Source organism: Phaseolus vulgaris, chromosome 11 (genome assembly GCF_000499845.2).
Source record: "Phaseolus vulgaris cultivar G19833 chromosome 11, P. vulgaris v2.0, whole genome shotgun sequence".
In the NCBI taxonomy this organism is placed as follows: Eukaryota; Viridiplantae; Streptophyta; class Magnoliopsida; order Fabales; family Fabaceae; genus Phaseolus; species Phaseolus vulgaris.
This window is the reverse complement of record NC_023749.2, coordinates 44,137,960-44,158,420: the sequence shown is the minus strand read 5'-3', so window position 1 is coordinate 44,158,420 and position 20,461 is coordinate 44,137,960. Positions and strand designations below refer to the sequence as shown.

General features: G+C 36.0%; 1 protein-coding gene and 1 pseudogene across 1 annotated transcript; both read left to right on the top strand.

Moving 5' to 3' along the window:
* The first annotated feature begins 155 nt into the window (after positions 1-155).
* LOC137824196 (uncharacterized) lies at positions 156-1,196 on the top strand. Its single transcript, XM_068629713.1, has 2 exons — positions 156-780; positions 865-1,196. Exons 1-2 carry the CDS (start codon positions 307-309, stop codon positions 1,102-1,104), a joined length of 714 nt encoding a protein of 237 aa, XP_068485814.1. The 5' UTR covers positions 156-306; the 3' UTR covers positions 1,105-1,196.
* A 10,302-nt stretch (positions 1,197-11,498) lies between these two features.
* Positions 11,499-14,161, top strand: LOC137808236 (sugar transport protein 10-like; annotated as a pseudogene).
* Positions 14,162-20,461: the final 6,300 nt, after the last annotated feature.

Below are 20,461 nucleotides of genomic sequence, written 5' to 3'. Positions count from 1 at the left end.
GCACCAAGTTCTGAGCAATCCGGGGTTATAATCGAAAAAATTGTAAGTTATTTTTGTTATTTTCAATTTTTTTAAAGCATTAATTATATTAATGATTGAAAATATGGTTTTTGTGTACTCTTGCAGGATTCCTTGGAATCCGATGGTAAATTTGTTGCTGAAGGTCGTCACGATATCCTGGTTGAAGCAATTGGACGACCTGAACACTCTGGTCGTGTTCGTGCCGCTGGACAAGGGGTCGGAATTAAACTTTATTTTGGAGTTTCAGAACGACAGCCATCCTCCTCCTCCAAGAAGGAAACTCAAATGAAGAGTAAGTTACGTGAAGAAATAATGGAGGAGATGAGAAAGGAGACTGATTTGATGTGGCTGGAGATGAAAAAGGAGAATGATCGAATGCGACAAGAGTTTCTATCGCAACAAGTTTGTGCTGAGCCGATTGAACCCCTTGTTAGTCCCACTCCCAAGAGCACAAAGGGGAGTTGTGCGGCTCCTCCAACATCAGGGGATGATATCAATGGGCAGACAGAGGATTGTGAGCTACTGGTAGTGGGCGGCAAACTTCCTCGGGTGGTGGCACTTGGAAAAGTCTATACAAACGCCACCACCTTACATAACGTTCCTCTGTCCCCTGATGTGGCGAAGGTAACAGTTGAAAAAGTACGATTTCCTGATGCTCGTGTTCCACTACCTTCAGATGAGGTAACCACTGTGGCCGATGCATTTCAGACATTCGTTGCCTGGCCCAGAGAGCTCATTCGATCTATGCCCGAACCTCATGTAATAATTTCGTTTCATTATATTATTTTTTATTTATATTTATATATTACATATAATTTAATACAAATGTTGTTTATCTTGTAGAAACCTTTTCAGCCACCAAGTCCGAAAAAGAAGCGTGAGGTTCCAGTTGACGATCCTATGGCTTCCCTACGTCTCATTGCTAGTCAGATTGGCAATGATCCTTTTCCAGTTCCGTGGGATAATACATTTTTTCAAATCAACACTGAACTGCCACTGATGATTTACAACACAGATTTATCAGAATTTATATCTGGGAAACAGGAGCTCAATATAAGTATAATTCAATTTTTTATGATGTAAGTATCTTTACCTATTATTCAATTTACTTTATGTTAAATCATTATTGATTATGCTTTAACTAAAAACTTGTAGGTTTTTGCATAGAGTCTGTATCACTGAGGGGAAAGAAAATATGTATGGATTCGTAGATCCTACATATACTAATCCCGTTGGACCAAACTCAACTGAGACTCAAGCATACATCACTAACATCCTGGAAAAAGAGGGAAAACAAATTTATTTATGCCCTTATATTAATGAGTAAGTTTAATTATATGTCATCAATTATTATTATTTCATGTTTTAAATATTTACTAACTCTTTTCAATGATCATATAGGCATCATTGGCAGTTACTTGTCTTATCAATGGTTGATAAGACTGCTGTGTGGTTCTGTTCCCTACACAAGAAGATGCCCACAAAATTTAAGGATATCATTGATACGTAAGTATAGTATAAACTTAACTTTGTATGTTACTAATTAACCATCTACTAACGAGGTTTTTTGTATTAACCAGTTCATGGCGTGGATATAACATCCTAAAAGGTCGATCCAGTTCAAATAATTTGAACTACATAAGAGTAAAGGTTTGTAATTTTTTTCTTTCTCTATTATCATTGTTTATCAATATACTAACATATTACTTTTTATTGAATTATAGTGTAATAAACAACCAGGAAGCTATGAGTGTGGCTATTACATTATGCAATGGATGATTACCATTATAAGACTAGGTGTTAAAACTGGTTGGAAAGAGGTATATGTTAAATCATTTTTATAATTCTTGAACATATATATATCTAGAAACTAATTTATGTCAACTTTGCAATGCAGTTATTCACAGAAGAAACACCATTGAGTGAGGAAGGCATTTCATATGTTAGAGATTCTTGGTCCACATATTTCATTAATTTTTATAACTCTAGCATAGGTAAACAATAGTGGTTTTATTATATGTAATTTGATCACTTGTAAATGTACATTTTGATGATTTCAATTGATCACTACATTTCTGTATTTGTCTGGCTGGGTTTGATCATTATGCAGGTTATTTAAATATATGGTTTCTGCACAAAACAGAGTGTATTTTAAAAAAAAAATCACTATTTACAAATGCGGTCATTTACCAAGACCGCATTTGTAAATAGTGAATTCGCATTTACAAATGCGGTCTTGGTAAATGACCGCATTTGTAAATAGTGATTTATGAATGCGGTCTTTACCAAGACCGCATTCATAAATCCTAAACCCCAAACCCACTCCCTAATTCAGAATAATATACAAATGCGGTTACCTAAAATGACCGCATTTGTAAATGTGATTTATGAATGCGGTCATAGGACCGCATTTGTAAATTCCAGATTTACGAATACGTGCTGATCAAATGCGGTTCTATGACCGCATTTGTAAATTGAAAATAGCCGCATTTGTTTTACATATCTGCACTAGTGTCTTTGGTTATGATCTTGGAATTACGGGAGGAGTCACTTCTATGGAACCATTCTTGATAAAATTCTTTCCAAGTGTTTACAGACAAATGAAAGATGAGTCCAACCATGAGAGTCAATATTGCAAATTCAACAACCAGATCCTTACTTTATTTACCTCTTCTTTATATCTTGCTGCATTAGTAGCTTCTTTCTTTGCTTCCACCACCTCAAGAATGATGGGACGCAAGACCTCAATGTTGGCAGGTGGTTTATTTTTCCTTCTTGGTGCATTGATTAATGGTTTTGCAATCAATATTCAAATGTGTTGGGTTTAATAGTGCCAAAGTTCAAGAGGGGGGGTGAATTGACCTATTAAAACTTTCTCACAAAAACAGTGTTTAACACAGTTTACAGAAAATAAATTGCTTTATGAGAAAATGAACAGATTTATTTCAGCACTGTTTTTGTTTGAAAAGCGTTTATACAGCAAGGTTAATCACAAGATTATGCAGATAGATTTTCCAGATGCACACACATTGATATTAGATTTGAAACACAGTGAAACACAAAACAACAAACTTCAATTTCAAGCAAATGATTAAGGTTCGATTGATAGCATGCCAATTAATTGAGTAACCTTTACAATCAACCTGTTCCAGTGACTTTTAACAAATTATAAGTGTTCTTCTTGAAAGACACAGTTTTCCAGAAATTAAGAACAATGAATCACAGAACAACAAGCTTCAATTTTAAGCAATTGTTTAAGGTTCAATTAATAGCTTTGACAATTTCTTGAGCAACCTATCACAATCAATCTGTTCCAGTAGCTTTTAACAAATTTTATATGTTCTTATCTGACTCAAACAACTTTTCCTGAAATTAAGAACAGGATGAAACGAGCCCAGAAAAAAACAGATTTATTAATGAATGAACAGATTTATTTCTTTGCTGTTTTATCAATTATGCAGAAACTTAATTGCAGAGATTGAGAGAGAATGAACACATGTCAGTTATACTGGTTCACTCAACTGAGCTACATCCAGTCTTCACCTAAAACCAAGGTGAAATTCACTAAATCACAATACAAACAAACACAATTCCCACTGTTCTTGAAACCTACAAGAACTTAGGTACTCTTGCTGAAAAAACCTATTTAAGCTGACACACACTCTTCAAGAAAACCTATCAAGAAGAGTGTTCAACCAAACTATTACAAGAAATGAGAAGTGAAACGACTACACCTGATTGAGGATACAAAGATCTGCCTTAAACCAGTAGGCAAGATTTCTAGAACAGTAGCAACACCTCACACCAAGCTTTTGGAACCAAACCAAGAACAAGCACTTTGTGATTTTCGAAATCTTTGAAGAACAAATGCTAATCCTTTGTAAACTCTTAATTCTCTGCTGTAAAACTTGTTTTTACAAATGTATGAACGATGTTTAAACTCAGAAACAAGTTTTCATTTTATAGAAAACCAACTTATAACAGAATTTTAAAAAAACAGTTAAAGCTGTTATAAAATGAACAGATTGAAAATAAAATGAACAGATTTATTTTCAAAAGCAGTTAGAGAATTTGTTAAGTGAGGAGACTTAGTCAACCATTCTGGTGCAGAGATAAAACTGAAAAACGCTTAAGCTAGATATGGCACCAGAGAGAAAAAGAATGTATTCATTTACAGATGAACAGATTTATTTTTCAAAACGAAAACAGAAAAGCTTAACTATTTGAAACACAGTCGTTTTGAAAGATAGAAGACTTAGTCAAAATACATGATGCACAAAATCTAATTTTCACAAGACTTAGACAAGGCATCAGTGTAAAAATGAATCTGTTTATTTAGAAAAGAACAGATTTATTTTTATGCAGTAAACGTGGTTTTTGTAAAACATGTGAAAAACAGTTTAAGAAAACTTATGCTTGTTCTTATCACATGGCCAGTGGTTATGAGGTGAGTTACTCAACAAAAAGCCCACTCTTAGACAACCTCTAAGCACTACCTAAGACACACTTAAAGCAAAGCAAAATACACATGAAATGTACATAAAAGTCTTCATCAAACACAATCTTGAAGGGGCAACAACCATCTTCAACAATCTCCCCTGTTTGATGGAGACAAATCCCCATAGCTAACCTCATAGCTTTGTTGCTTTAAGCACCTGCACTGCACCAGATTTTAAACCAGAAAAAAACAGCAACATTGCATAGCATGAGAAATGGTTTTAAGGTGCAGAATTAACTCCCTGTTTCTGCTAGCTTCACCTTGCATGGTGAGCTATTTTTCAGCTATTTTTCTCCCCCTTTGGATTCATCAAACAGCATAGAAGCATAGGGAAAAAAATATAAAACAGAAACCATAACCATAATAGTCCAGAAAGAAAACCATATTGTTCAGCATTACAGACATTTGAAAGCTGATAAAGAAAGCATTAAAAACAGATGACTACTGATCCTTGTAGTAAAGCTCTGCAAGTTGTGCCTGAACCCCTTCAATCTGATCATTAAGGTGTTGAAACCTTGCATGAGTAGTCTCAAAGTATGCCCTTTGTTCTGCAGACATTACATCAAGACGATACAACACTTGCCTTTCAAACATAGACATTGGTTCTCCTCGGTATTTTGGAGCTTGATAGGCAACTATGGCATTTGCAGCAACTTCCTCATGCACAGACTGGGTAGCAGGTGAGTCATCATCCATAGGAACAGCTTCATCTTCATCCTCATTGTGGAGGTTTGATGCCTCATGTTCTGCTTGAGGGTCCTTCCCTTTGAGAACCACCCACTTGTCCTCAATTTTGTGAAAACCCATTTTGGTGAGAGTTGAAGTATCAATCTCACTTACAACCTTGATAGGGTCGTTTCTCTCATTTGTAACATCAATACCAAAGTAATCAATCAATTTGGAAACAATTATAGCATAGGGAAATCGGTAATCAGCCAACCTTTTTGATTTGAGCATGTGTTCATTGATAATGAAAACCCAGTTTACCTTAATCTGGTTCATGATGCAATATAGGAGAATTAGATCCTCTTCATGTAAGACAGCATGGTTTGTTCCTCTTGGAATAAGTTGCCATGCTATGATGTAGGCAACTAGGCGTGGAGTGAGGTTCAAGTGCCCTGCATGGAACCTGTTTATACTCTCTGTAGGATTCCTCATGCAGCTTTTATAGTATTGCAGCTTGTTGAATTCTTGGATTCCACTGGTGTTTCCCTTTCCTACTTTTAGTCCAGCATACTTTATTCCAGCCACAGAATTCCACACCTCACTTGTGATCTTCATCTTGGTCCCTTTCACATAAGAGACATCATTCTTTCCATCCAATGTGAGGTTAGTGTAAAACACCTTAACCAAGTCAGGATATACATTACCCGTTAATTCCAGCAGCTTTTTCAGTTTCTGGTGCTTCAACACAGCCCTTGTTTCTTCCAGTTTTTCAGATTTCAGCCAGTTGAAGTCCAGCACCTTGGGTATATTAATCTGCTTTCTGCTTGTTTCGTGGATGTAGGCATTGTTTGCTTCTTCATTTCCAGCGAACCAACCTTCTAGCACACCTTGAAAGGTGGTTTGCTTGCCCTTATTTTTCTGTTTCTTTGAAGAAGAAGCCATGGTTGAACCAGAATTTTTCTCTTGTTTCAAATGGTGAGAACAGAAAATGGGTAGCCAATGTGGGTAGCAGATATTCACACAGGTTTATATAGAAATGAATGGGTTGATATGGCAGTTATGAGTGGATATGCATGAAGATTTTATGCTCTGAATTTATGCAGAGAATCTTTGAAAATATGCAGCAAATATTTAGGGTCACGATGCACACAATTCATACCTTTATTGAGCACCCAAACCATCAAATCGGTTACATAACCATGACCAAAACCGTCAAAGGTACATAGGTTAATGCTCACTAGGTCAGTCAAGCAGTCAAAAATCACAATTTCTCTTTCCTAGTCATAAATGCGTATCAGTACAAAAAATAAACACATTCAATTACGAATAAACAGATTTAATTTTTCACTGCTAGGCACAATTGACATTTATAATACCCAATTCATTAAGCAGAAAATTAAACCTATCTTTGGCTAATGGTTTTGTGAACAAATCAGCAAGTTGTAAATCAGTACCAATGAACTTAATATCACATGTTCCATTAGATATGTGTTCCCTTAGAAAATGATGCCTAATTTCAATGTGTTTGGTTCTTGAATGCATGACAGGATTTTTGGTTAAGTTGATTGCACTTGTATTATCACACAGCAGAGGTATATGGTTAAGTAAGATACCAAAATCATTCAATTGCTGTCTTAGCCATATGGTTTGAGCACAGCAACTCCCTACTGCAATGTATTCTGCTTCAGCAGTGGAGAGAGCTACACAAGCCTGCTTTTTGCATTGCCATGAGATCAAGCTTGATCCTAGCAAATGACAGGTTCCACTTGTGCTCTTCCTATCAATTTTGCAACCTGCAAAATCTGAATCAGAATATCCAGTTAAACTTAATGAAATATTACCTGGATACCACAAGCCAACTTCTTTAGTTCCTTGCAAATACTTCAAAATCCTTTTGACAGCATTGTAGTGTGATTCTTTAGGAGCAGATTGAAATCTTGCACACATGCACACTGCAAACATTATATCTGGCCTGCTGGCAGTGAGATACAGTAGTGATCCTATGAGTCCTCTGTATTTGGTTTCATCAACAGAAATTCCAGCTTCATCATGATCCAAATGACAGCTTGTTAAGAAGGGTGTGCTGATTGGTTTACACTTGTCCATTTCAAATTTCTTCAGCAGATCCTTGCAGTACTTAGCTTGATTCAAGAAAATGCCATCCTTGAGTTGTTTGACCTGCAAGCCTAGAAAATAGTTCAACTCATCCATCATTGACATTTCAAACTCGTTCTTCATGATTTCCACAAAAGTTTCACACAATTCTTCATTGTTTGATCCAAAAATGATATCATCCACATATACTTGTTTTAGAATTGAGTCATCCCCTTTCTTCTTGATGAACAAGGTCTTATCTAATGTGCCTCTGTCATAGCCTTGTGAGGTGAGAAAATCACTTAGCCTCTCATAACATTGCCTAGGAGCTTGCTTGAGCCCATAGAGAGCCTTTTTGAGTTTGAACACGTATTCTGGATGCTGATGGTCTTCAAAACCTGGTGGTTGTGAAACAAATACCTCTTCATTTATATAACCATTCAAGAATGCACTCTTCACATCCATTTGAAATAGCTTGAACCCTTTGATGCAGGAGAAGGCAAGTAACAATCTGACAGCTTCTAGTCGTGCCACTGGTGTATATGTCTCATCATAGTCTATTCATTCTTCTTGATTGTACCCTTTAGCCACTAGCCTAACCTTATTTCTGGTAATCACCCCGTGCTCATCCATTTTGTTTCTGAATACCCATTTTGTTCCAATTATATTCATCTCAGGTATTCTAGGAACAAGAGTCCAGACCTCATTAAGAGCAAATTGATTCAGTTCATCTTGCATGGCTAAATTCCAGTTGCTGTCCTTGAGAGCTTCATTCAGATTCTTAGGTTCCACTTGAGATACAAAAGCCATTGCTTCACAGATGTTGTTCAAGGATTTCCTAGTTGATACTTCTTTCTCAATGTTCCCAATGACATTATCAAGGGTTAAATCTCTTGGGGTTTTCCACTCTTTTGGCAAACCTGCAGCTGCAGTACATTCTTGTATAGCATGTGTATCAACAGTATCAAAATGAATCGATTCATTTTGATTTAAAACAGATTTAAATTCATTAATGTCAAGGTCATCAACAACAGTTTTAGATATGCTATGATCAGTTTCATAAAATACAACATGCATTGATTCTTCTACTATAAGCAACCTTTTATTGAAGACTCTATATGCATGACCATTCAAAGCATAACCAATGTGCACACCTTCATCAGATTTAACATCAAACTTACCAAGATTTTCTTTGCCATTATTCAATACAAAACATTTACACCCAAATACTCTAAGGTGGCTCACACTAGGTTTTCTGCCCTTATACAATTCATATGGGGTTTTCTTAAGAATAGGTCTTATTAAGGTCCTATTTAACACATAAGCTGCAGTATAAACTGCATCAGCCCAAAAATACTTAGGAAGCTTAGATTCATTTAACATAGTTCTAGCTAGTTCCTCTAATCATCTATTTTTCCTTTCAACTACTCCATTTTGTTAGGGTGTCCTAGGGGCTGAAAAGGTATGTGCTATCCCATGCTTCTCACATAACCTCTCAAACTTAGCATTTTGAAACTCTCCCCCATGATCACTTCGAATTGATTTTATGCAGCAACCATTTTCATTTTGCAGAATCTTTGCTAATTTCTTAAAGGCAGTGTAAGCATCATGTTTATGTGCAAGAAATAAAGTCCATGTAAATCTAGAGTAATCATCCACAACAACTAAAGCATACAAATTTCCAGCCAAGCTAGCAACTCTAGATGGTCCAAATAAATCCATGTGCAGTACATCCAAAGGCTTTTTTGTAGAGACAATATCCTTTAACTTGAAAGAGGATTTGATTTGTTTACCTTTCACACAAGCATCACAAAGCCTGTTGTCCTAAAATTTAATGTTAGGCAAACCAGAAACTAAATCTTTATATTTCAATTTATTCAAGTGATTTGTGTGTATGTGAGCTAACCTCCTGTGCCACAGCCAAGACTCATCACTTCTGGACAGCAAGCACTCATTTGAAGAGTTAGTTTCCATGATATTCAACAGATAAATGTTATTCACTCTCTTACCAGTAAACAGTACCTTACTAGATGAATTACTTGAGATTATGCAGCCTTTTGACTCAAAATTCACTTTGTATCCTTTGTCACAAAGCTGACTTATGCCGAGAAGACTATGCTTGAGTCCTTCTACATAGAGCACATTCTCAATGGTTGTTGAGTTCCCTGTTCCAACAGTGCCTCTGCCCAAAATCCTCCCTCGGTTATTATCACCATAGGTTACATGTCCTTCTGCTTTGAGCTTCAAGCTAGTAAACTTTGTAAGATCTCCAGTCATATGCTTGGAACAACCATTGTCCAAGTACCACTGATTTTTCTTGCTGCCAATCTGCAAAACAGAATAAAAATGATACAAATGGTACCCTTTTCAGTATAGGGTCCAACACAGATTAAAACCTTCTCTTTGGTAGCCATTTTGCTAAGTTCTTAGGCACAAGATGCTTTCTAGCAATGCAAGACCTAAAGGTATGACCAGATTTCATGCAGTAAAAACAGGTTACATGAGATGCCTTTTTGCCACTGTTAAAAGGTGAAAAAAACTGATTTTGCTGGAACAAAAAAACTTGAAAGCTTTTTGACATTGGTTACATTTCCAGGGGTATAACCAAGACCATTCTTATTGAAAACAACATTCTGTGATCCAAGGAGAGACTCAAGGTTTTCTCTTCCCTTGGTGAAATTGGAAAGGGTTTTCAGCAAATATTCCACTTGTTTTTCCAATTTTTTGCAGTTTTCACAGGTTTTAATAGAGGCATGCAAGCATGTTAGTTCAAGGCTTACCAAATCTGTTTTGGCTTTATGAAATTCTTCCTCAAGTGTTTTTACTTTAGGTGCAAGCACATTATTTACCTTTTGCAGCTTATTGCATATTACAGCTAGCCTATTTGCTTCATCATGAGTTTCCTTGAAAGCAGCAAGCAATTGATCATAGTTATCTGAATCCACAGAGAAATCACTTACTGAATCAGAGATTGACTCCTCATCCTTCATCATGAAGCACAAATTGTTTTCCTCATCTTCTGTTGAAGAGCAGCTGGTTGAAGATACTTCATTTTCCTCCCATGAGATGTAAGCTCTTCTTCCCTTGTTCCTTTCAAATTTCTTGCTGACAGATTTGTCCTTTGTTTGATTGTCTGGACAATCTGTTTTGATATGCCCTGTTTTGCCACAGCCAAAGCAAGTATATTTAGAGGAATTTGAATCATTGGGTTTAGGATACCTTCTTTTCTGCTGGTTCCTATTTCTGCTTTTCTTCCTCAGGAATTTGCTGAATCTTTTTGTAAGAAGGCTGATTGTGTCATCATCTTCAGCATCTTCTTTTTCCTCCTTGATCTCATCCAGTTCAGTTGCTTTCAGTGCAAGACCTTTGGGTTTTCTCTCTGTTGTTTCCTGCTCTTTGAGTCTTTTGAGCTCTAGCTCATGCTCCCTTAGCTTTCCAAACAGTGCAGAAGTTCCCAGCTTTGACAGATCACGGCTTTCAGATATGGCAGTCACCTTTGGTTGCCAGCTTCTGTCGAGGCACTTCAATATCTTTATGTTGAGTTCCTCTCTGTCAAATTTTTTTCCCAAACCAGTGAGGTGATTCACAATATGGGTGAACCTTTTCTGCACATCAGCAATGCTCTCCTCGGGTTGCATTCTGAACAGTTCATATTCTTGGATGAGAGCATGTTTTCTTGACCTCTTCACATCTTCAGTACCCTCATGAGTGACTTCTAAGACTTCCTACATCTCCTTAGCTGACTTACATTGGGATATCCTGAAGAACTCATCCATTGTCAATGCAGAGGTTATGATGTTCTTGGCCACATGATCATGTTGAGCCTTCCTTCTTTCGGTCTCATTCCATTCTGATCTTGACTTTACCACTTCTTCATCCTTGACAACCTGCATTGGCACATAAGGTACATTGACCACAGCTTCCCAAATTAATGCATCAATAGATTCCATGAAAATTCTCATTCTAACTTTCCAAAATGCATAATTCATTCCATTGAACATAGGTGGTCTATTAACAGCAGATCCTTCAGCAAAAAGCACATTAAACTCAGACATTATTACAAACAAACTTGATTAAAATACAAGTCCTAGCTCTTAATACCAATTGTTGGGTTTAATAGTGCCAAAGTTCAAGAGGGGGGGTGAATTGACCTATTAAAACTTTCTCGTAGAAACAGTGTTTAACACAGTTTACAGAAAATAAATCGATTTATGTGAAAATGAACAGATTTATTTCAGACCTGTTTTTGTTTGAAAAGCGTTTATACAGCAAGGTTAATTACAAGATTATGCAGATAGATTTTCCAGATGCACACACATTGATATTAGATTTGAAAAACAGTGAAACACAAAACAACAAACTTCAATTTCAAGCAAATGATTAAGGTTCGATTGATAGCATGCCAATTAATTGAGTAACCTTTACAATCAACCTGTTCCAGTGACTTTTAACAAATTATAAGTGTTCTTCTTGAAAGACACAGTTTTCCAGAAATTAAGAACAATGAATCACAGAACAACAAGCTTCAATTTTAAGCAATTGTTTAAGGTTCAATTAATAGCTTTGACAATTTCTTGAGCAACCTATCACAATCAATCTGTTCCAGTAGCTTTTAACAAATTTTATATGTTCTTATCTGACTCAAACAACTTTTCCTGAAATTAAGAACAGGATGAAACGAGCCCAGAAAAAAACAGATTTATTAATGAGTGAACAGATTTATTTCTTTGCTGTTTTATCAATTATGCAGAAACTTAATTGCAGAGATTGAGAGAGAATGAACACATGGCAGTTATACTGGTTCACTCAACTGAGCTACATCCAGTCTTCACCTAAAACCAAGGTGAAATTCACTAAATCACAATACAAACAAACACAATTCCCACTGTTCTTGAAACCTACAAGAACTTAGGTACTCTTGCTGAAAAAACCTATTTAAGCTGACACACACTCTTCAAGAAAACCTATCAAGAAGGGTGTTCAACCAAACTATTACAAGAAATGAGAAGTGAAACGACTACACCTGATTGAGGATACAAAGATCTGCCTTAAACCAGTAGGCAAGATTGCTAGAACCGTAACAGCACCTCACACCAAGCTTTTGGAACCAAACCAAGAACAAGCACTTTGTGATTTTCGAAATCTTTGAAGAACAAATGCTAATCCTTTGTAAACTCTTAATTCTCTGCTATAAAACTTATTTTTACAAATGTATGAACGATGTTTAAACTCAGAAACAAGTTTTCATTTTATAGAAAACCAACTTATAACAGAATTTTAAAAAAACTGTTAAAGTTGTTATAAAATGAACAAATTGAAAATAAAATGAACAAATTTATTTTCAAAAGCAGTTAGAGAATTTGTTCAGTGAGGAGACTTAGTCAACCATTCTGGTGCGGAGATAAAACTGAAAAACGCTTAAGCTAGATATGGCACCAGAGACAAAAAGAATCTATTCATTTACAGATGAACAGATTTATTTTTCAAAACGAAAACAGAAAAGCTTAACTATTTGAAACACAGTCGTTTTGAAAGATAGAAGACTTAGTCAAAATACATGATGCACAAAATCTAATTTTCACAAGACTTAGCCAAGGCATCAGTGTAAAAATGAATCTGTTTATTTAGAAAAGAACAGATTTATTTTTATGCAGTAAACATGTTTTTTGTAAAACATGTGAAAAACAGTTTAAGAAAACTTATGCTTGTTCTTATCACATGGCCAGTGGTTATGAGGTGAGTTACTCAACAAAAAGCCCACTCTTAGACAACCTCTAAGCACTACCTAAGACACACTTAAAGCAAAGCAAAATACACATGAAATGTACATAAAAGTCTTCATCAAACACAATCTTGAAGGGGCAGCAACCATCTTCAACAAAATGTTCATCATAGGTCCATAATTGAAAGAGGTAAGAAAGAAGCAGCTAAGAAAATGTTGCAAAAGATTCGTGGTATGGATAATGTTGACGAGGAGTTTCAAGCCCTTGTTGATGCCACTGAAATAGCCAAAGATGTGGAACACCCATGGAAGAACATTACACAACCAAAATATAGACCTCAACTCACATTTTGCTCTATCATTCCATTTTTCCAACAATTCACCGACATCAATGTGATAATGTTTTATGCACCTGTACTATTTAAAACTTTAGGATTTGGTAACGATACTTCCCTTATGTCTTCTGTTATCACTGAAGGTGTTAACGTGGTTGCCACTTTTGTTTCTATTTTCTCAGTGGATAAGTTTGGAAGAAGGATATTGTTCCTCGAAGGTGGCATTCAAATGCTTATTTATCAGGTAAAAACCTTATCTTAATCGATAAACAATGTATGTTATTTTAATATTTAAGAATAACATTTTTATGTCTTAAGTCATTTGTTAACATGAACAAATAATTTGAAGGCCATAAAAATTGTTTGTAGCTTGCTGTTGGAGTCATGATTGCTTTGAAGTTTGGAGTGAGTGGTGAAGGACATTTCAGTAATGGAGAAGCTACTGTTCTCTTATTTTTTATATGTGCATATGTTGCAGCATATGCATGGTCATGGGGTCCACTAGGGTGGTTGGTTCCGAGTGAAATATGTTCTCTTGAGGTTCGATCTGCAGGTTAAGGCACCAATGTTGCTGTAAACATGTTATTTACCTTTGTTATTGCTCAAGTTTTCCTAACCATGCTTTGTCACTTGAAGTTTGGTATTTTCTTTTTCTTTGCTGGATTTGTGCTCATCATGACCATTTTTGTCGCCTTGTTCCTGCCCGAGACAAGAAATGTTGGGATTGAAGAAATGAATAAAGTTTGGAAGTCACACTGGTTTTGAGGTAAGTTCATTCCGGATGATGTAGTCATAAATGCACATCCTCATATGGCCGCAGCTTGAATTGACCAAGAACGCATTTAATCTTACAAATAAAATTTGTCTCATTTTCCAAATAATTCATTGTAATTAAGTAATTCCTATGGTTTGTAACAATTATATTTATTCATAATTTGTACCAAATCCATCAAAGAGTTATTTATTATATATTTAGATATATTCTCTTAAAACATTGCTTGGATTTTGCTCGATTATTGTATTAAAATCTACATTACTCATCAATTATTCTGACATAAGCGTATTTCAACCTTGACCTAACTACATGTCCAATACAGTGCGCACTTTTACCATAGTTTTGTGCAAAAGGTTTTGTTACCGAGGAAGATATGTACGTTCAACTATCAAGGATGTTGCATGAAGAAGAGAAGAACAATTAATGTTTCATGAAGTGCATGTAATGCTTCTTAACGTTCAAACTTGATAGAAGATAGAAGAAGAATATAGTCAAATGAGTTCAAAGCTACTAAAAATTATAAAAGAGATTGCAACGACAACACTCTTCAAGCCTATATAAAGACATGTTTCAAAGAGAAGAAGAGAAAAGAGTCATTACTTGCAAGTGCTAAAACTTTACTAAATTTCTTTGCATCCTTAAAATCTTTGTAAGAACTCATTTTGTGTTTAACCATTAGCAAACTAGAAGAAAACATATATAGATCATGGAATTAACTCTTATCAAGACAACATAGCAGGTTGTATGCTTTTGGGAATGGATTAAAATCCTTTCCTCAATAATCGAGTCATTAGCTATTGAGGACATTGTCGCCAATCAAAGTTTCCCACTAGCAAAAAGGTATATTTTTATACTCCAAATTACCTAATACAAATCAACTTTAGTGTCCAACTTTAATACATTTTTTGTTTATACAAGGTGGTCTCATGCACCATGAAAAAGGTACCACCCACCTACGAATATAGTTAGTTTGATACGAAAGACATTAAATGATTTAAGAATAGTCAAAATTCCAAAACCAAAATTCAAGAAATAAACATGTTCACGCTAGTTAACCTCGGTCGGACTAGATGGTGAGCTCCGCTTGATTTGTCTTCAATGGATGCTCTGAGATGTTGTTGATTTGTGACAGAAGGGGGCTCTATCTATTGATCACACTCCGACGATCAAGTCAGTGAGAGCATTCAAACTATAAAATTTGTTTCAGTCTAAAGTATTCAGAAAGAGCGTACCTTTACCCGGGGTCTTAAACCCCTTTTATAGACATTCCTTCAACAATTTTCATCAAGCAGAATATTATTTCAACCACAAGAATATAATCTTAACAATATAAGTCAACAATAAGAACATTTTGTTAATGTGCATCTTTATCTTCGAGTGCCATGTCATTCCAACAACTTTTATTTGTTTTAAAAATATATATATGCTTTAACTAATTCAGTTATTCCTTCTTTAATTATCTTTTTCGTATAGACTACCAAACATTTTGGTCGACCTCGCAACATGTCGTTGGGCCCATACTTGCACCAGGCTGAGATAAGTATAACTTATCTAATCGAGCTTACTACACTTGAGTGCTTGGGCCGAAGAGCCGAGCACGTCCAACCAGTACGAAACACATATTAGAATATATGAGTAGTTTATTGTATCTTAGTTTATGTTTCCATGTGATGTGAGTTGATTTTAGATTGCACATTTTAAAGGTTTCTCTTTTGTTTAGATTTTGGATTTTAGCAATTTAAAGGTGAGAACCCTAAGAAGATCCTCACTGGACACGAACTTAACCAAGTGGTTAAGTAAGTGTGAAGGTTCACTTCTCAAGGGCAAAGAGAAAAACACAATAATATGGTGACAATGATGCAAAGGTGCAGAATTGAAGAGAATATAAAAGAGGAAACAAAACAAGACTAAAATGATAAAGAAGACCGAATGGAAGGTACATTAAAGATCATGAAATGGAAATGGATAATGGCACAAATAAAGATGGAAAAAGATAAGGGATCAAAAGAACTTATGGATTAGAAAGAGAATTCACGCCACTTAGAGCATAAGGATTCCAAGATGAGTGATGCAAGAGTCGCCACCTGAGATGTCACTCACTCAAGATAAGACCCAAAGTCGCCACTTAGGATACTACCCACTCAAGATAAGACTCAGAGAAAAAGGAGTACTGAGACTCTCAACTCACTCAAGCAGTGTTTCTTTACTTAAAATTTCAATGTGTCAATACATGGAGGAAGACACCCTTTATATAGGAATGAGTGACTTGGAGGGCAAGATGAGTGAGGGTAGAAAAGAATGGGGAAAAAGGGATACCTAGGATGTTAACCATGGTCAAAACCATCCCTTAGGCATAGCTTCTAGAAGCTAGGGCTACATTCTAACCCTAATGGACTAGACACAAGCTAAAATGATAAATACACCCCCTATTATGCTAAATGAACCTACTCTAGCATATTCTTATTATTTGGACCCCCAAAGTGAGCCCAAATTATTTACAACATGTTTTTATTTTGAAGAAGACCTGAAGAAAGAACAATTGATGTTTTGGTGTATGCCCCGTTCTTCTTCTGGTAATGTTTGTCGAATCTTTGGTGGGGCCTTGACTTGATTGCAGAGATGACTGCTCACTGTGTGAATTGTGTCTTGAGTCCTTGGTCATTTGTTTGTCTTCTTGGATTATATTATGCCCTCCAAGTTGGAGAGAATTCGACCTCAAATTTAGAACTCCTGCAGATAACATAGTTAGTTTGTTCACATATAAGATATTGCGAATTGTGGTATGTGAAGTAAACTGATGTTCCAAAAGCGTGGGGAGTTCAAAAGAGGAAGTTCTAGATACAAGCCAAGTTGGGAAAGAATATTTGGGGATGAAAGAACTTTTTGATGAAAATCCTCTTAGAAGGTGAGAACCTTTAGGAAGGGTTTGAATTTCATCCCAAAACTTCAATGTCCCAGATGTCAAGTATTTAGATTTATTGGGTAATGAAAAAGAGAAGGAAGAAGAACACCTTAGAGGTGCAGTTCGGCACGGGTCAACATGATTGTTTTTGCAATGTAAGGTGATATATTGTGACCCGATTTATCTATTTTTTTCGTTGTCTTTTTCATTTTCTCTTTTGTTTTTCATTTTTATTTGGTCCTCATGAACTTCTTTGGGAGAAAGGGGTTTTAAGATAAACTTGTGCCCTTGGAAGTTAAAAGACATTTTGTTGGTCAAACCATCATGTAGAACTCGTCTATCATATTGCCTAGGCCTTCCCAAAAGAATATGTGTTGCTTCCATTGGCACAACATCGCATAAAACCTCATCTTGATACTTTCCTATATCAAAAGTTATGAGGACTTGTTTATTTACCATGATTTCTCCTTCGTCACTAAGCCACTGAAGTTTATAGGGCTTTGTATGAGAGATAACAGGTAATCCAAGCTTCTCCACTACCCTCTTGTACTTGCCACATTAGCATAACTACCCCTGTCTATTATCATGGGACATAACTTGTTGTTTATAAGGCAGTAGGTGTGGAAAATATTTTCTCATTGTGTGTCATCTAAATGTTTTGGAATTGTTCCCAACATTCACCTTATCACCAATAAGTCACATTCACAAGAAAATTCACATTCATTTTCACTAGGGGATTTTGAAGGGGAAGGGGAGTTATATCGAGAAGATTGATCACTATGGTCACTTATGACTATCTCCCCCTTAACCATCATGGTTCGTTTTATTGGACAATTGGAAACTATGTGCCGAAAACCTAAGCATTTAAAACATTTAGTACTTGAGGTTTTGGTTGGCGATTTTGTCCTAGAAGGAGAAGGATGTTCTTTTTTGTGGACTGGATTCTAGAAGAGTTGGAAGGATTATCTTGTTTTGAAAATTAATTTTTACCCTTCCAAGTTGAGTTATAGAAGCCATCATTATGAGTATTTTTGAAAGATGTTTTCTTTAAAAGTTGTGATTCAACCTTGGGGTCACATTCTCCGCTAAAGCTAGGTAATTTTACAAACGTAAAAGAAGGTTGTGGTGGTTGGTGTTGATGACGCCTCTCTTCAAAGTGATGCACTCTCCAATATTAGTCGTATTCTTGACTCCCATAGTGCTTGTAGTTTCTAGTAGCTCTACGCGACTCCCATCTCCTTTCTCGAGTTTGTCTCACTTGAGCCTCTTCTAATCTTTGCAACCTTTTCGCTAGTTGCCTTATTTCCTCGTTGTTGTGGGCCATTCGTCTTCTAGCATCCGCAAGCTCTCCCAAAAGATGTGCCTTTTGAGGTGATTGCAGCTTTGAAGATTCACCTGAAGACAAATTAGCCATAATTTTACACAAGGAAACAAACAATTAGTGAAAAATTACAAGTTAAACTCTCACTCTCATGTATCACTCAAGAAAGATTCGCACTCAAAAGGGTTTACACTTGCAGCAACACCTCAAGTGAAAGATGACAAAGCTCTTACACTTGCTCACCAACGTACCCCCAAAAAACACTTAAAAAACAAAGAAAGACAAGCAAGAAAAGATAAGTTCTTTTTGTCCTAGATTGACGGATTCAAGTTTTCAGTTGATTTTGTGCATGTAGATGAGATTCACTTTTCAATTTTCAAAAAAAGATAAGATACTGGATTCAAGCTATATGAACGCTTGGAATTAAATCAACCGTTACTCTAACAACTTCTAATTTGGTTTTAGTTCTTCACAATTAAAATAAAAATAAGCAAAAAGATGAAAGACTCCTAAAACACTAAGAACATCATACGCAAGCAAAAGCGATAAGAGAAAAAAAAATTGACAGAAAATGTAATTCACAAAGCGGAATTTAAAGTGCTTAATGAATAAAAATACGAAAATTGTAAATGACAGGAATTTAGAGGCGAAATTTAAATTGCTTGAATATAAAAGCGAGAATTTAAAATGTGCAGAAATATAAAGGCAGAATATCTACTCAGCAATATAAGCACAAGTTGAACCATGCTTTGATACCACATGATGTGAGTTGATTTTAGATTGCACATTTTAAAGGTTTCACTTTTGTTTAGATTTTGGATTTTAGCAATTTAAAGGTGAGAACCCTAATAAGATCTCCACTGGACACGAACTTAACCAAGTGGTTAAGTAAGTGTGAAAGTTCACTTCACAAGGGCAAAGAGAAAAATACAATAATATGGTGACAATGATAAAAAAGTGCGGAATTGAAGAGAACATAAAAAAGGAAACGAAACAAGTCTAAAATGATTAAGAATGACCGAATGGAAGGTACATTAAAAAACATGAAATGGAAATGGATAATGGTGCAAATAAAGAAGGAAAAAATGAAGGGATGAAAAGAACTTATGGATTAGAAAGGGGAATTCACGCCACTTGGAGCAAAGGGACTCCAAGATGCGTGGCGCAAGAGCCGCCACTTGAGATGTCACTCACTCAAGATAAGACCCAGAGTCGCCACTTAGGATACTACCCACCTAAGATAAGACCCAGATAAAAAGAGTACTCAGACTCTCAATTCACTCAAGCAGAGTTTCTTTACTTAAAATTTCAATGTGTCAATACATGGAGGAAGGATCCCTTTATATAGGAAGGAGTGATTTGGAGGGCAAGATGAGTGAGGGGTAGAAAAGGAAGGGGAGAGGGGTTGCCTACGGTGTTAACCTTGGTCAAAACCATCCCTTAAGCATAGTTTCTAGAAGCTAGGGCTACATTCTAACCCTAATGGACTAGGCACAAGCTAAAACGATAAATACACCCTCCTATTATGCTAAATGAACCTACTCTAGCCTATTATACTATTTGGAACCCCAATGTGAGCCCAAATTATTTACAACATGTTTTTATTTTTAAGAAGACTAGAAGAAAGAACAGTTGATGTTCTGGTGTATGTCGTGTTCTTCTTCGGATAAGGTTTGTCGGATCTTTGGTGGGGTCTTGACTTGTTTGCTGAGATGATTGCTCACTGTGTGAATTGTCTCTTGAGTCCTTGGTCATTTTTTTGTGTTCTTGGACTATATCACCTTGGATGGGAGTTTCATGTGTTTGATCCAAGGCTATAGCTTCTTCTTTTGGTTCCTCATGGTTGGTCTCGAGATATTCCTTCAAGAAACCCTCTTTGACTAAACTAGTCAGTTGGTAACTTAGGGCTATGCATCATTCGATGCTATGCCCAAATGCCATGTGAAAATCGCACCAAGCATCTCTACATGATCCCAATAATCGATTTGTCTTTTGGGGAAATTTTAGCTTATCTGCCACCCCTGGCATGCTTAACAGCTTTTTATAGTATACTCAGAATCTAGGTCTAATCATCGTCTCCTCACTGGCCTTTGTCTTAGATTCATCCTTCTTTGAGACATACGAGAC

What these genes read in the sequence shown, in the direction of transcription:
- LOC137824196 (XM_068629713.1), top strand. Translation starts at nt 307, where the DNA reads ATGAAGAGTAAGTTACGTGAAGAAATAATGGAGGAGATGAGAAAGGAG. An exon ending in GATCTATGCCCGAACCTCAT is followed by an intron (nt 781 to 864) that starts GTAATAATTTCG and finishes TTTATCTTGTAG; the next exon opens with AAACCTTTTCAGCCACCAAG.